Source organism: Hyalella azteca, unplaced genomic scaffold (assembly GCF_000764305.2).
Source record: "Hyalella azteca isolate HAZT.00-mixed unplaced genomic scaffold, Hazt_2.0.2 contig2627, whole genome shotgun sequence".
NCBI lineage: Eukaryota > Metazoa > Arthropoda > Malacostraca > Amphipoda > Hyalellidae > Hyalella > Hyalella azteca.
This window is the reverse complement of record NW_025932894.1, coordinates 54,549-70,112: the sequence shown is the minus strand read 5'-3', so window position 1 is coordinate 70,112 and position 15,564 is coordinate 54,549. Positions and strand designations below refer to the sequence as shown.

The following is a 15,564-nucleotide window of genomic DNA, read 5'->3' as shown; positions in this document are numbered from 1 at the left end:
AATAACGAAAAAAATATAGAATATTTTAGAAATAACTTTGGTTTCCTATCGGTGACTCGAATTTTTTTTCAATAGATTGGCATACAATTGCAAATCATTCTTTAATGGTTTATATATGCTCACTATCAATTGGGTTTGACTTATTACTTATGAATCGCTTTAAACAGTGTTTGCTGACCTCGGGACAACCAAACACGTGTGAATAAATAAATTGCAGTTCATTAATTATTTCACAAGCATGTCTTGCGATCACAAATCCAAGTAGTCTCTTTATTTATTCAGCAGCTGTTGTGTTACTGATGGATTTTCAATCAGTCAATTAGAAATTAATTCGCAGGGATTAGAAATACAAACGCTGACAACGAGAGTATATTTGTTAATGTCAGGAGGCGCTGAAGGAGTCACGGTAAATATATAGATAAACGCTGTGAATTCAATGTACAAATACACGTGATGAATGAAATGTACAAATACAGGTGATAAATGCAATGTACAAATACAGGTGATGAATGAAATGTACAAATACACGTGATGAATGAAATGTACAAATACAGGTGATGAATGCAATGTACAAATACAGGTGATAAATGCAATGTACAAATACAGGTGATGAATGAAATGTACAAATACACGTGATGAATGAAATGTACAAATACAGGTGATGAATGCAATGTACAAATACAGGTGATGAATGCAATGTACAAATACAGGTGATGAATGCAATGTACAAATACACGTGATGAATTCAATGTTACAAATACGCGTGATGAATGCAATGTACAAATACACGTGATGAATGCAATTTACAGATACAAGTAGTGGAAATTATTGATATATACACGTTGTACATACACTTTATAGAAATACACGTTTTGATCGTGTCTAAACATGCGGCAATTAAATCATCGCATGATAAATATTTGAAGTATTTTATGCATAAAAATTAGATTTATTCAACGTCAACCGTAAAAAAAGTTTTCTGTCCAAACACCGGGCCACAGAAAATTCGAAAATGTGTTCATTTTTTATGCTAATTTTTTCAATTACTTTAATTGTATAGCAATTCTCAACATTTATATCAACAAGCAGAACTATATTAGATAATATAACATTCTCATAAATTCTCAGCGTCATTAATATCGAAAATACCTATTATATTGTTATTATTTGCAAAGGACAGTATCCATTCATTTCCATATTAATGAATCTAAGACCAACACTTTCAAAGGGATGGAATGATTATGAAAACTAAACTAATTACATTCACGGCAATGGATGAACGTGCAAAATTAAGCCAGACAATTCACTCTCTGCATTTGAAATTGAATAAAAAATATATTAAATCCTGAATTTTGTTTTCCCGCATGAATTTTCTTTTGTTTATTCTGCCCGATGCTTATTAACAAATTTATTATATTTTAATTGAAATTTTTAATTATTTGAACATGCTTATTGCAAAAAAGATAAACTGTTTCCTGGCTTCTTGCGATACACAACTCGCCTATTATTCTGATTAACTATGGATGCATAAAATATTTCTTAAATAGGCTGAACATTTCTGACTTAGGGATATTGGTAAGTCAAAATTTATCATCTTTTTTTAAGTTTCCTAAACTTTGCTAAATTTTTGAGCCAGCTTTAGGCGCGAATTCGTTGACAGCAAATGTTAAGTTCTCGCCGTGAAATATTGCTGGATTGTAATGGATAAAATTCTGAAAAGTTTTATGAGAAAATTTATTGATGCATAAAACGACATTCATGGAAAGTGGTAAGCCAAGTTTCACTGGAATAAGTTGAAATAATAGCTATAAAAATTTGAATGTACAAATGTCTATTACATTGTATCACTCATAAATCTTCAAAACTTTAGGGCAATTTTCTAACTTTTAAAGCTGACTGGAAGCGATGCAAAAGTTCGGCTCCAGGAATCCGTTCTACCGGCACCTCGCCTCTCTTCTCATGATAAAATCAAACACGAAAAACGTTGTAAAATTTGAATTTGTTCGCGTTCCGTACCGAATTTTGATAAACTGTAGAACATTTTCACCTCCAATTAAGTTGCAGGCACAACACAAGATATCAATCAAAGCCTTCACATTTTCGTTTGGACAATTTATGCCATCGCTGTCAATTTTCTTCGTGCGTTCGGGAGGATCGTCACTGCATATATCAGGTGGCAAACGTTCATGAGATGCGAATTTATTGCGAGAAAATAGCGCTCGCTTCTTCTCCGTCGCCTCGACGCGCTCGCATCGGAATAGTCGATCGTGTGTTCGCCACGCAAGCAGATGGCCAAGTGCAAAATAAGCGTACATGTCACATCGCCGGAATAGTCGATCGAGTGTTCGCCACACAAGCAGATGGCCAAGTGCAAAATGCCGGAATAGTCGATCGAGTGTTCGCCACGCAAGCAAATGGCCAAGTGCAAAATAAGCGTACATGTCACATTGCCGGAATAGTCGATCGAGTGTTCGCCACGCAAGCAGATAGCCAAGTGCAAAATAAGCGTACATGTCATACAGCAAATTGGTGTCGTTATTTAGCCCTGTCGATGTGACGCGGTCGTGTGGATGGCGGTTGCGTCGCCAGAAGGATTTTCCCAGCATTTCCCAATTTCGCCGGCTCTTTGCACCGCTCAATAGCTCGTCGTGGGAATCATCTTTAGGGTGTAATTTTTTAATGCATTTGAAACGAAGTCGTAGTCGAAACGAAGGAACTTGAGTTGAGGATGGCATGCACTCGATTGTTGCCACGTCGGAATTTCCAGCATAGAATATGGACGATGAGTATTTTCCTTGTTTGAAGTACCATAAAGAATTTAGAGATGATTTCGCTACATCTCGATACTTTTTCTTATTTGCTTGACTGTTATTGCTCCCAGTCCCACAAGTGTTGGTTATTCCGTGCTGGCGCTGAGGGAGTGTTTGTTCATGCTTGTGTTTGTGCTGATGGTCTAGGCGAGTGAATAATAACATATGGATACAGAGGGCGCTTAGGGAGGCTTCAGCAGCCAGCAGCGAAGGTCGAAATCCATGGCTGCCGTTCTGGTGGTGGATTGCAGCCAACTCTTCGCCTGAAAAAGAGTCAAACAAAAATATAGGAGGCTTTTTTCAAGTTTTTTGTTATGTGATAAGTAAATTTGGGAATGAAATGACGAAACTGATTTATTTCCTAAAAAATTTAGATTACCAACATGCAAATAAGTACAAAATTTTGCAGATAACAGAAGACCCTCCGAAGTAAAAAGGGACAATGTTATTACAATAACATTTCACTTTAAATCTTCAATATGAAAAATATCATATTCCTGGAAAATTCCAGCGGAAAAATTCCGTTCCTGCGTCAATAAAAGATAATAGGAATTTGTTCATTTTATTTTAACCCTTTTCTGATTAAAAAAATCAACTATCTGTCAATCGCAATTCAGTAGATAATGATGACACAATCCCGACATAAAATCTTTTATCTTCACATAAACCTTTCTAATTGTTAACACGATATTGTTATTGTAATAAAGAGTTAAACTTCTCTATAAAGCGAACCTTAAAAGTAGGCGGAAACAGTGGAGTTTTTTTTACGTGAATTAATTCAGTTTCAATTTAATTATTTACGACATTAGACACTTAGGAGCGATGAGCCCTGGTCGCTCACGCAATACGCCTAAGCCCTGATAAATACGCCTAAGCGTATTTAAGCAAAAGCAATACGCCTAAGCCCGCCGTAAATCAATACGCACGACAAATATCATGAATTGCGCGTGTGAACTTTGAAGCGCATCGCGGATCATGAGCAAACAATGCTGTTTATCATAGTCGCGCATTGTATTGTTCATCGTCGCGCATGAATGATTGTCTCGATAAGTTGACATGGCGCCGCTCTTGATACGAACAAATGGAAGGATCAAGGATGGTCCTTCTAACTCCAGGGGAGACCAGTGAATGTGTTCTAGTATGATAGAAATTTTTAATTTAATAGTAGAAAAAGTGGAATCAAATTTGAAATAAAGCAGGTAATTATAAGTTACTCGTTTGATTTGCATGAATGTATGGCAAATTACAGTTCAGAGCACTGCAAAAAATTTTTGGTTAAAACTTTTTAAAAATAAATGTGAATCGCATTATAAGTAGAGGTAATAATATGTGTTTAAAATTACTTTTTAAAGACAACAATTCTAATTGGGCAAGTGTCTCCGATATTGAATGAATGAATTTCTTATTTATTTTTAAATATTAAAAAAATATATTTTTTTTATTAATATATGAATTTTTTTTTAACTTTTAAAATTATTTATTCTATCAATTGATTCAAGCATTGTCTCCAACTTTACGCAAGTGTGCAAAATTTCAGATCGATTCGACAGGTAGAAGTCTGTAAATGTCGATAATAAGATTTGTAGCAGACAAACAAACAACAGGAAGTGAAGTTAAAGAGAAGTGTTGTAAAAAATTAGAAAATTGTTGTAGGAAACCATGGCTCAATAGAAACAAGTCTTTTTAGTCTCAGTTTGAACTATAGTACAGTACAAACAATGGGCCATTGACTCAAGTCAATATACTTGTAAAATCTGATTTCTTATTCAAATAGTAACAAATATTGTTGGTTATTCCTAAAAATTTTAAATTTTTCAACCAACTAAAGTTTCAAATGCTGCTACATCTATAAACTCATGACTCTAAAAGTTCAGACAGAGCTTGTAATAAATAATATGCGTTTAAAAATTGCTTTTTAAAGGAAACTCTTTTAAAGGATCCGATGTCTCCGATGTTACACATGTACAATGAATTTCCAATTTTATTTCCAAACATAAAATTTTTTTATGTATGAAAAAAATTTAAAATTTCAAAATTATTTATTCTGCCAATTTATTCATGTATTGTCTCCGACTTTACGCAAGTGTGCAAAATTTCAGATCGATTGGACAGGTAAAAGTGTGTTAAATATCGATTATAAGATTGTAGCAGACAGTGATTTACGGTGAGGATAATTATGTGACATAACTCATGAATTCAATTCTGAATCGAAACATGAATTTAATTTTTCATGCATGATTTTTCGAAACATGCAAGTGCTTTGGACCCGTCAGTCATCCAACACATCTACTGAACCACCAACCACAGCAGCCTTTTTATACAGAAATTCATTTTCTTTCTATGATAAAATAGTCAAAGCATCAAACAATATTAAATATAATAGTTTTTAAGAAATATAACTACCTCAGCGCACGTATCTCGTACCTCTGAGCACGTGTACGGTGACGTTTACTGGTGGAGTGCACGTGGAAGTGCACGTGTAGGTGCCGGAGTGCAAGGGCGTGACGTCTTTCCTCGTCAGCGTCACGACGGTGCTTAAAGGCTCGTCGGATTTAAAGGATCTGTCATCAGAACCAACGACCTCCTCGGCGTTCAGTGAAGAGTTCTTGAGCTCGTGGCTGGAGTTCTGGGCATTAATGGCGCGTAGGTCTTCCTCCAGCAGGAGTTCTCGTGTCTCGGTATGCAGGATAGGACGTCCCATGTGTGTCCATGTGGGTACAGGGTACAGGCAGCCCCGTACGTGGCACTCGAGGTGGAGGGCGCTGCCCTCCTGCACGTGCACCTCGCGGCCTGGCAAGATGTGCACCTCCGCCTCTGTTTGGTGGAAATTTGGTTGATAAGTGAGGGGTGGAGGGAATGAAATTTACATGCAACGCACGAACAATAATATATATATTTCTATATATTATAATGTATATAAATTAAATGCGTTGAAAGAGGGGGTAAAATTTATGAAATTTAAATTTAAATATTTTTTAATCATATATACTAAATCCTCCGATTTGCACCTGAAACAAAACAGAAATAATCAACCACTCTATGATATTATGAGGTAGTAGGAAGCTCCTAAATCTTGTCAAGTATGTGAAAATAAATCAGTGGATAATTTACACAGAATTTAATGCATTGACAATTTTCTTATTGTTTTTTTCACTATATCGAATAATATTTTTCGTCGGCGTGGGTAGATTTCTTGATTTCTTTCTTTCTTGATTTCAAGTATCAGGAAAAAATTTCTTGATTTCTAGCTATGTGATTATTGCTCACTTCGATTTGACATTAAATTTTAACTACTCTTCGTTGGATATTAAAAAGACTTATAGGTACAGAATCAGGTCGCATGTATTTTATCACTAAGATATTTAATATTCAAAGTGTCTAGGTAGCATGAAGTGTTCAAATGGCTATTTGAGCACTTAAAATAAATAAATAACTGTATTAATTAAGTAATTTCGCCAAGCTCTTTATTAGAATAGCGTTCATAATGAATGATAATGACTGAGATTAACTGGAATCAGACGATTAGGCACCTCTCAGCAGTTGCCGATTCGCTATATTAATTCTGCATCTCTAACTGCATTCGATATTAATTAACAAATCTTCCGTCATTAGATCAATTAAACCTTAATTACTGAGCAGTAATTATGAAGTTTAGCAGACCAGGGCCTATATACCCTTAATTCATTGTCCTATTACTTATCAATATTATTATAGTTGAAGATCCACCAGTTTCATAAGCCTGGACTTTTCTTATATTCCAGCAAAAGTTACAAATCCTTAGAATTTGAAACGTGTGCAATATTTTTTGACATCCCCTTTCATAAAATCCAGTTTGTTTTCTTGATGGAAAAACTAAAGAATATTTCCACAGTATTATTCCCGTCGGAGATATGATAGCATATTGTCGCAATCTATTCTGTCATACACAATCTCTGAGCGGCGGCTTCAATTTAAAGGGAAAACCTGTTGCGCTTTTCGTGTTACGCATACACAGCTTCCTCAAGCTGGGACAGACGCTGGGAAAGATACTGGGACAAAGGCTGAAACAGGCGCTGGGACAGACGTTGGGTAAAGGGCTGGGAATGCTGGGAGAGACGCTGGGAAATATACTGATACAGATGCTGGGACAGACGCTGGGACAGACGCTGGAACAGACGCTGGGACAGACGTTGGAACAGATAGGATAGGACGTCCCATGTGTGTCCATGTGGGTACAGGGTACAGGCAGCCCCGTACGTGGCACTCGAGGTGGAGGGCGCTGCCCTCCTGCACGTGCACCTCGCGGCCTGGCAAGATGTGTACCTCCGCCTCTGATTGGTGGAAATTTCGTTGAAAATTGAGGGGTGGAGAAAATGAATTGTACATGGAAAACGCGAAGATTAATGTATAAAAAAATATATATGTATATATATAGTTACTTGATATTACTCCCTTGAACCTGCATTTTGATCAACTAATATCATCTGAAAAATATTGTTCGCTGAAAATTTAAATTGACGAATTCTCTGGCCATTAACCACCCCTGTTTAAAATCTATATATATTCTATATTTTACAATATATAAAATTAAATGCGTTGAAAGAGGGGGTCAAATTAAACAAATTATATTTAAAAATGTTTTCAATCACTTATACTAAATCTTTCGATCCGCACCAGAAGAAATAAATGAATTATTAACCAATCTGTGATATTATCAGGTAGTAGGAAGCTCCTAAATTTTGTCAGGCATGAAAAAATGAATCACGGGATAATTTACTAATTAATTTTATATTAATAGGTAATACTAATTACTTAGTATAGGATGGCAGAATTTTTTCTTTCAAACAGGTTGGTTGAATACCAGAAAATTTATTGTATTTACAATTTTATTACTAGCTTTTTCAATATGTCGAATGATATTTTTCGTCGCCGTGGATAAATAAAAAATTTCTCGATTTCTAGCTAGGTGATTATTGCTCATTTCGATTCGACTTTAAATTTTAACTGCTCTTCGTTGGATATTAAATCAGGCGGCCTGTATTCTATCATTAAGATATCCAATATTCTTAGCGTCAGGAGAGCATGGAGTGTTCAAATGGCCATTTGAGCACTTCAAATAAATAAATAACTGCATTAATTAAGCAATTACAAGAGCATTCATTATAACTTATAATGACTGAGATTAACTGGAATCAGACGAGCAGATCGCCGATCGTGCATCTCTCAGCAGTAGTCGATTCGCTAGATTAATTCTGCATCTCTAACTGCATTCGATATTAATTAACAAGCCTTCGAGCGTTCAATCAATTAAACCTTAATTAATGAACAGTTATTATGAAGTTTAGCAGACCAGGGCCTATATACCCTTAATTCATTGTTCTATTGCTTATTAATATTATTATAGTTGACGATCCGCCTGCCTCAAAGCCTGTATTTTTCATATACAGTATTCAAGCCAAAGTTACAAATCTTTAGAACTGGAAACTTGGGCTATATTTCTTGACAGCTCATTTCATTAAATCCAGTATTATTTTCTCGATAGAAAACTGAAGAACATTTTACTGTATATTATCACCTTCGTAGATAAGATAAGCTCATTTGTGCAATCAATTCTGTCGTACACAATCTGTGAGCGGCGACGTCAATTTAAAGGGAAAACCTGTTGCGCTTTTCGTGCGTACACAGCTTCCTCAAGCTGGGACGGACGCTGGGAAAGATACTGGGACAGACGCTGGGACAGACGCTTGGACAGACGCTGGGACAGACGCTGTGAAAAATACTGGGACAGACGCTGGGACTGACGCTGGGACAGACGCTGGGACAGACGCTGGGAAAAATACTGGGACAGACGTTGGGACAGACGCTGGGACGTACGCTGGGACGTACGCTGGGAAAGATACTGGGAAAGATACTGGGACAGGCGCTGGGACAAACACTGGGACAAACACTGGGATAGACTTTGGGACAAACGCTTGGACGTTCGATGGCTACGACCATTAGAGGGCAGGTTGTGGAAGTGAAGTTTGTTGTTGGTGACTTGTTCCTTAATCTTTATTGCTTGGTTCTTTCGTGCACTTCATGAACGTGCAATTGAAAGTTTATAATGCTGTGCTGTGTTTTTTCCTTTCCTTTTCGAAATGTATGGAAATAATTATATAATAATACATAACGCCTTCTATACCGACGCCGGTAGCGCTGATTCTAAGTTACAACTGTAATTTTGAAATCACCGAATTTCCTGCTAACCAAAATACTAAATCTGAACCACTACACAATGTTATCGAGGAATCATAAAATAAAGTTTGTTCACACCTGATTTATCGTTTTTTGTTCATGGACAATTCAAATTTATTCCTTTCTAAAAATTTCGTCCATAAGTAGATCCGCAATGTTTATTGAGAAGCTATTTATTTTATTCCCATTAGTGTACGACTAGATTTTTGAAAGAGTTCGATTGACTTTGGCAAAAAAATCCAGGAAAAAATGAGTTTCGATATTTATTTTCAACTTGTGATTTCCTAACATTTTTTCTTGCGCAAGCTTTTATTTTCGGTGAACGACTTGTGTCTTTGCATTTACTGGCCAGTGAATTTATTGGCCTCGAGGTCTCATGGGTGATCCAAGCGCCTTTCAAACGCGGGCCCAAAATATAAACGCGGGGCCAAATGTTTTGGTATACCTGCAAATAAACGCGGACTCAAAGCCGTTCTGAATTGAGAGGAATGTTTCTGCCTGGTAGCTACCGCCTACGTAATCTTGTTACTGAGGTCTGGACCTGGGCGCCCATACTTTCAAAAAAGTTAAGAGATCGTAAGTTCATCAGCCAATCATTGACGGCCTTTCAAGTAAAATCCACCAATCATAGACAAGAAAATAGAGCGTAAGTACTTATGTCCACTTAGCGAGTTTTGAAAGTATGGCACCGGCCCGATAAATGAACATTTCCTTCGTAAAATGAAAAATAGGCAATGAAAGGGCTCGGACTCGTGAAGAAATTGAATGAATTTAATAAATTAAATTGTGACTCTGAAATCAAAGTTAGAAACGCATAATGATAGTTTCGTGATTTTTTAGCGGTTTTATTAGATTGTTGATTTGAAGACGGAATATATCTTGCGAACTTGAAAATAAAATCACAAGTTATTAAAACGGCCATTGCCTCTCTCACCATTAACATGCCCTCCTCACCATTGACATGCCCTTCTCACCATTAAAATTCCCCTCTCACCATTGACATGCCCTTCTCACCATTGACAAGCCCTTTTCACCATTGACATGCCCCTCTCACCATTAACGTGCCCTTCTCACCATTAACGTGCCCCTCTCACCATTAACATGCCCCTCTCACCATTAACATACCCCTCTCACCATTAACATGCCCCCCTCACCATTAACATACCCCTCTCACTATTGACATGCCCCTCTCACCATTAACATACCCCTCTCACCATTAACATGCCCCCTCTCCATTAACATGCCTCTCTCACCATTAACATGCCCCTGCTCCATTGACATGCCCTTCTCACCATTGACATGCCCCTCTCACCATTGATATGCCCCTCTCACCATGAACATGCCCCTCTCACCATTAACATGCCCCTCTCACCATTAACATGCCCCTCTCACCACTAGCATGCCCCTCTCACCATTTTTGGTATGCCTGCAAATAAACGCGGGCCCAAAATATAAACGCGGGCCCTAATGTGTTTGTATGCCTGCAAATAAATGCGGGCCCAAAACCGTTCTGAATTGAAAGGAATGTTTCTGCCTGGTAGCTTCCGCCTACGTAATCTTGTTACTGAGGTCCTGACTAGCCCGATACATGGACATTTCCTTCGTAAAATGAAAGAGAGGCATTGAAAGGGCGCTGACTCGTGACGAAATTGAATGAATTTAATAAATTAAATTGTGACTGTGAATTCAGAGTTAGAGACACATGATCATAGTTACGTGATTTTTTGAGCTGTTTTGTTAGATTGTTGATTTGAAGGCAGATTATATCTTGCGAACTTGAAAACAATATCATAAGTTATTATAACGGCATTGCCTCTCTCACTATTGACTTGCCCTTCTCACCATTAACATGCCCTTCTCACCATTTACATGCCCCTCTCACCATTAACATGCCCTTCTCACCATTAACATGCCACTCTCACCATTAACATGCAGTTGCATCGTCTTCGTGATGGGTGGTGACAGGGACACCTGGCAGAGGTAGGATCCCTCATCCTGCTTCCTGGAGTAGTGGATCTTGAGGAGCCAGTCCTGTCCCCTCGCAGGATTCGAAGGGACAAAGCGCTTGTCCGACGTGTAGGTGATGAGACCTGTCGTCAGGAGCCTGATGTCTCTGCCGCGGACCCATGATACCTGACGGTGGGATGAAGAGAAAGGGGTTAATGTCATGTGTTGAAGAGGTTGTAGATGCCATTGGGGAATGAGGGTATAGATAATGTTGAAGAGGAAATAAAGTTGGAAGTAATGTAGAACTGTCCAGTGATATAAAAATATGATACCCATGATAGCAGGGACAAAGAGAAAAGGGTTAATGTCATTGTGTTGAAGAGGTAGTGGATGTCGTTGGGGAAGAAGGGTATGGATAATAATGAAGAGGAACGAAAGGTCGAATTAATGTTATAGAAATGCACCATTTATAGAAAATATGAGACCAATGATACCTGACGGTGGGACGAAGAGAAAAGGATGGTTAATGTCATTGTGTTGAAGAGGTAGTGGATGTCGTTGGGGAATGAAGAGTATGTAGATAATGTTGAAGTGGAACGAAAGGTACAAATAATGTAGAGATGTCCCCATGATATAAAAAATATGATACACATGATAGCAAACGAAGGGAGCAAGGTGTGTATATAATGTAATTCTGTTGAAAAGGTAGGTGACGCCGTTGGGGAGAAGGTATATATAATGTTAAAGAGGAACGAAAGGTAGAAGTAATGTAGAAATATCCCCATGATATAAAAAATATGATAGAGAAGTACCATGATACCTGACGGAGGGAGAAAGGGGTATATATTATGTCATTATGTTGGAGAAGTTATAGATGCCGTTGGGAGTATAGCTGATTTAAGATAATATATGATAAAAATATAGATAGATAAGGTACAATCTTTTCTATGTAAATTAAATAATTCTGAAGATAAATACTGATAAGAAGATACATATATAAAATAAATATATAAAAGTAATTAGAGACGACAGTGACATACAATGCCATTGATATTATGAAGGTATATTGTTCGTTTCGAATAATACTATTAGAAAGAGAAGGGATTAGTTTCGTAGAAGAGTGTTTAGGTGTCAATGAGAGGTGAGACAGAGATGAGGAGAGAGGAAATGTGTATTGCAGTGTATGTGTAACAAACAGACATCCAAGAAAAAATGGAAAAAATGTCAAAAAGCTGTAGTTGATAAGTTCATTAATTGTAGTGTGAATAAAAAATTGAATTGTTCAAATGAAAACTTACCCCACAGCTTTATCCCAAATAAAAATTAATTACATTCAAAACTCGTAAAGAATTTACTATCTTTATTTTCTTAATTAATTTAAAGAGGCAAAAACTCGTGAGCCATGATTATTAGCGTGCGAGCTACAACAAATTTCAATTTTCCACGAATTTTTCAATTTAAATTCCCATATCTTTTTACACGCGAAGAAAACCATCATACAAAGACTCTTGTTAGGAAAAGTATGCGAGTATGTCTCGTTTCACCGGCTATCTCACTCGTTTCGTGTCCCATTTTGCACGGCATTTTATTCCCCAAAACAAAAAGACGCAATTTTCAGTCTCTCGCAAATCCCTTCAGATCCTCACTGCCGTGCGCATATCAGCGCCGCGAAGCTCACGGCGCATGCGCGGCTAGAGCTCAATGTCGTTCTGATTTTACAAATGAAAATAATACAATAGTTATAATCTTCTTATTATTTAAAAGTTCTGAATTATATGGAATTATATTAGAAAATTGTGCTATGAATAATGAAAGTTGGATTGATTCTTACACAAAAAGAAATAGGTTTTGACATCAGCACTTAAGCCCGCAGAGTAAGTTTTAATTATTTATACGTTAGAAAATTCATTCTGCGGTATGGTTCATGAGTAAGTTTAAAGCAATAATACGTTAGATAATGCATGCTGCGGTATGGTTCATGAGTAAGTTTAAAACAATAATACGTAAGATAATTCATGCTAAGGAATGGTTCACTCACAGTATAGTTGTGAAGGTTGCGTATGGTGCAGGTGAGTATGGCTGTGGTGCCCGCCACGGCGTAAAAGTCTTCCTTGGAGTCCGCTACGAAGCTGGGGCCACTTAGACTGGAGTACTGGATAGGAGGCGCTCCAAGGAGTCCTGGGAACTCCCTGGCACCTAAATCTCCAGCACTCATATCCTCTGAAGCTCTGAAGGGATCTCGCTGATATGGATAAGGATAACGGTCGAATGTGCTCGAAGATACCGGGTAAGGGTATGAGTTGTTTAGCAGTGCGTGCAATCTTTCTTCAGATTGTCCGGAAGATCCTGAGTAGGCCTGGAAAGAGTTGTCTTCAGGAAATGGACTTGGATATTTGATGTAGGGCTTTAAAAGCTTGTAGTGTAGTCGAGAGATGGGCTGGGATCTCAAGCCCTGAGGCAGGAAGGAAGCTTGCGCTGAGCGCTGAAATTTTCCGTCGTCGGACATTGCCACGGGTGGTCGACGTCGGTCTTGAAGATTGTCTTTCGTTCCATTGGAGTCAGTCCTGTCACTTATTGAGGATACCGGAGCCAATTTTACTAGAGTTTTTGCTTGAACTGCTTTATTGTCTTCCGTTGAAATCATATTTTTGTTAGATTTTATGAAGGAGTTAGTGACAATCGTCGTTTCTTTGCTCGACGGCTCTAATGCAGGTCGGATGTGGTGCGCGTGTCGCGCTGTAGGCTGCCCCGCGGACGCCGCTGCGGGATGGAAGAGTGCGAAATTTATGATAATCTTTATTTATGAAGTTTAAGCGAAGTTTATGATAATCTATTGTAGAGGTCAATATATTCCTCAAAAATAATGAGGATAGTAATTTTTTCAACATTAGTGATTGAAAATTTCGAAGTGATTCCAAGTTGAAATAACGTTGCTGAAACGTTTTTTCTAGCAGGATCATAGCTAAATCAACGTTGGTTTAACGTCATTTTCAAGAAGAAAAATAGGTTTACCGTAATTCTTCTTTTGCAATGAAAAATATTGGCTGAATATTACGAAATTTATATGTAGAATAATTAAAGTAAGATTCAAGCCAAGTAGTTATTGCGTCGCCATTATAGATGACATATAAGATCACAATCGTATCTTCTCAAAGCTCAATAATAAAAACTTAACTCCAAATTAAGTGGGTTAACACGCTGGAATAGTGCTTTTGGTTAACTTGGATTGGATGAACTAATATTACATATAATAATTTCTAGCTTTTCCGCTACTGCCACAGCGAAAAAAAAACACTGTTCTGCCAATCCTTCAATTAGAAATTTATACCGTTTAATTAATTATTTTTCCATTTTGTTTTCTTTTAATTGGCACGTGAATATGATTATTATGAGACTAGGATATCCTAATTATGACCGGTCACATATTCGGAAAAACTGGTCGATAAAAATTCAACACAGACATTTTCTCTCGGGATTTGTGATACAAAATAGACAGCCGCTCTAGGGGAGAGCTAGGCTCGCTGTCCCCGCATGGGGATGTAGCCTGTATAATATTCATGAGACCCACGCTGTATCATGGATACATTGGACAGACGGTGGACAGATGAGTGTGATACATGGTTAAATAAATGAAACTTTAATAACCTTTGCTTGGAGATAATGTCTTAATTTTCCTTAAATAATGGATAATCTTGAATTATTGACTTGGCTGGACGAGAAATTCGACTTGGCCTGACGAAACAAGAAATAACTTCTTGATTTCATATTAATAATAAATAGAGAACATGTTTTAATGAATTCATAACGTGCATGATGACAAATTAATGTATTTAAATCAAGCACTGCAAATCGATACATTTCCTGAAATTTTTAATTAAATAAATAACATTTTTGCATATTTATTTGTATAAGAAACGTAATAAAGTTACTCAATCAACCCGCTTGATTAATTTAGACTATCAGCTCGAATTTCGGACCAAAATGTAAAATCTTTCAAATGTCATTGCGAAAAAGCCAGATGCAATGTTTTGAACTCAAGTAACACATTGATGCTGAGAGTGAAATCCTTGTTATTTGCAACATTCATACGTTTGTGTAATTAATATTAAGAACATGAAGAATGTGTATTTACACACATTATGACACATAAGAGATATTATTGTAATTTATCATGGCATAAGTCCAATGTCAATGCGGTGCTCGCAACAGCATTGATTCAGTCACCACTGACCGTGTGACGAAGACCTTCGACTTACCTGCTATACGCGTACAGAACAGCAGCGCCACAGTCAAGGTAGCGGCGACCGCTGCGGTTACTGAAGTCATCTCCAGCAAATTGACTTGTCCGTGGCTTCAATTGAACATTGAGTAAAAAAACTTGAAAAAGATTCACCTTGATTTGAAATATTGATATTTAAAGATATATATACGTGCTAAAAACTCAGTACAGAAAGTTATTTTCACCAGTCGACTTCGACGATTCTCACCAGTTTTTAAAGTTTATCAACTTTTTTTAGTGATCTGAAAAAAATACGAAAGGGGATTCTAAAATGTATCAGTGTTAATATAGAAGAAAACAAACAAACAACGAAAA

The 15,564-nt window shown here is 37.2% G+C and overlaps 1 protein-coding gene across 1 annotated transcript; it reads right to left on the bottom strand.

The window, feature by feature from the left end:
• Positions 1-1,409: 1,409 nt before the first annotated feature.
• On the bottom strand, positions 1,410-13,476 carry LOC125179556. The gene is made up of 5 exons (XM_047885634.1): positions 13,009-13,476; positions 10,946-11,156; positions 5,235-5,624; positions 2,520-3,073; positions 1,410-2,321 (listed from the first exon to the last, which is right to left on the bottom strand). Exons 1-5 carry the CDS (start codon positions 13,474-13,476, stop codon positions 1,935-1,937), a joined length of 2,010 nt encoding a protein of 669 aa, XP_047741590.1. The 3' UTR covers positions 1,410-1,934.
• Positions 13,477-15,564: the final 2,088 nt, after the last annotated feature.

Excerpts from the sequence above, each read along its gene's own strand:
- LOC125179556 (XM_047885634.1), bottom strand. The coding sequence starts at position 13,476 with ATGTCCGACGACGGAAAATTTCAGCGCTCAGCGCAAGCTTCCTTCCTG. Across the intron at positions 11,157-13,008 it reads GCAACCTTCACAACTATACT|GTATCATGGGTCCGCGGCAG; the intron begins GTGAGTGAACCA and ends TCCCACCGTCAG. Across the intron at positions 2,322-2,519 it reads ATAACGACACCAATTTGCTG|TGTGACATGTACGCTTATTT; the intron begins TATGACATGTAC and ends CTATTCCGGCGA.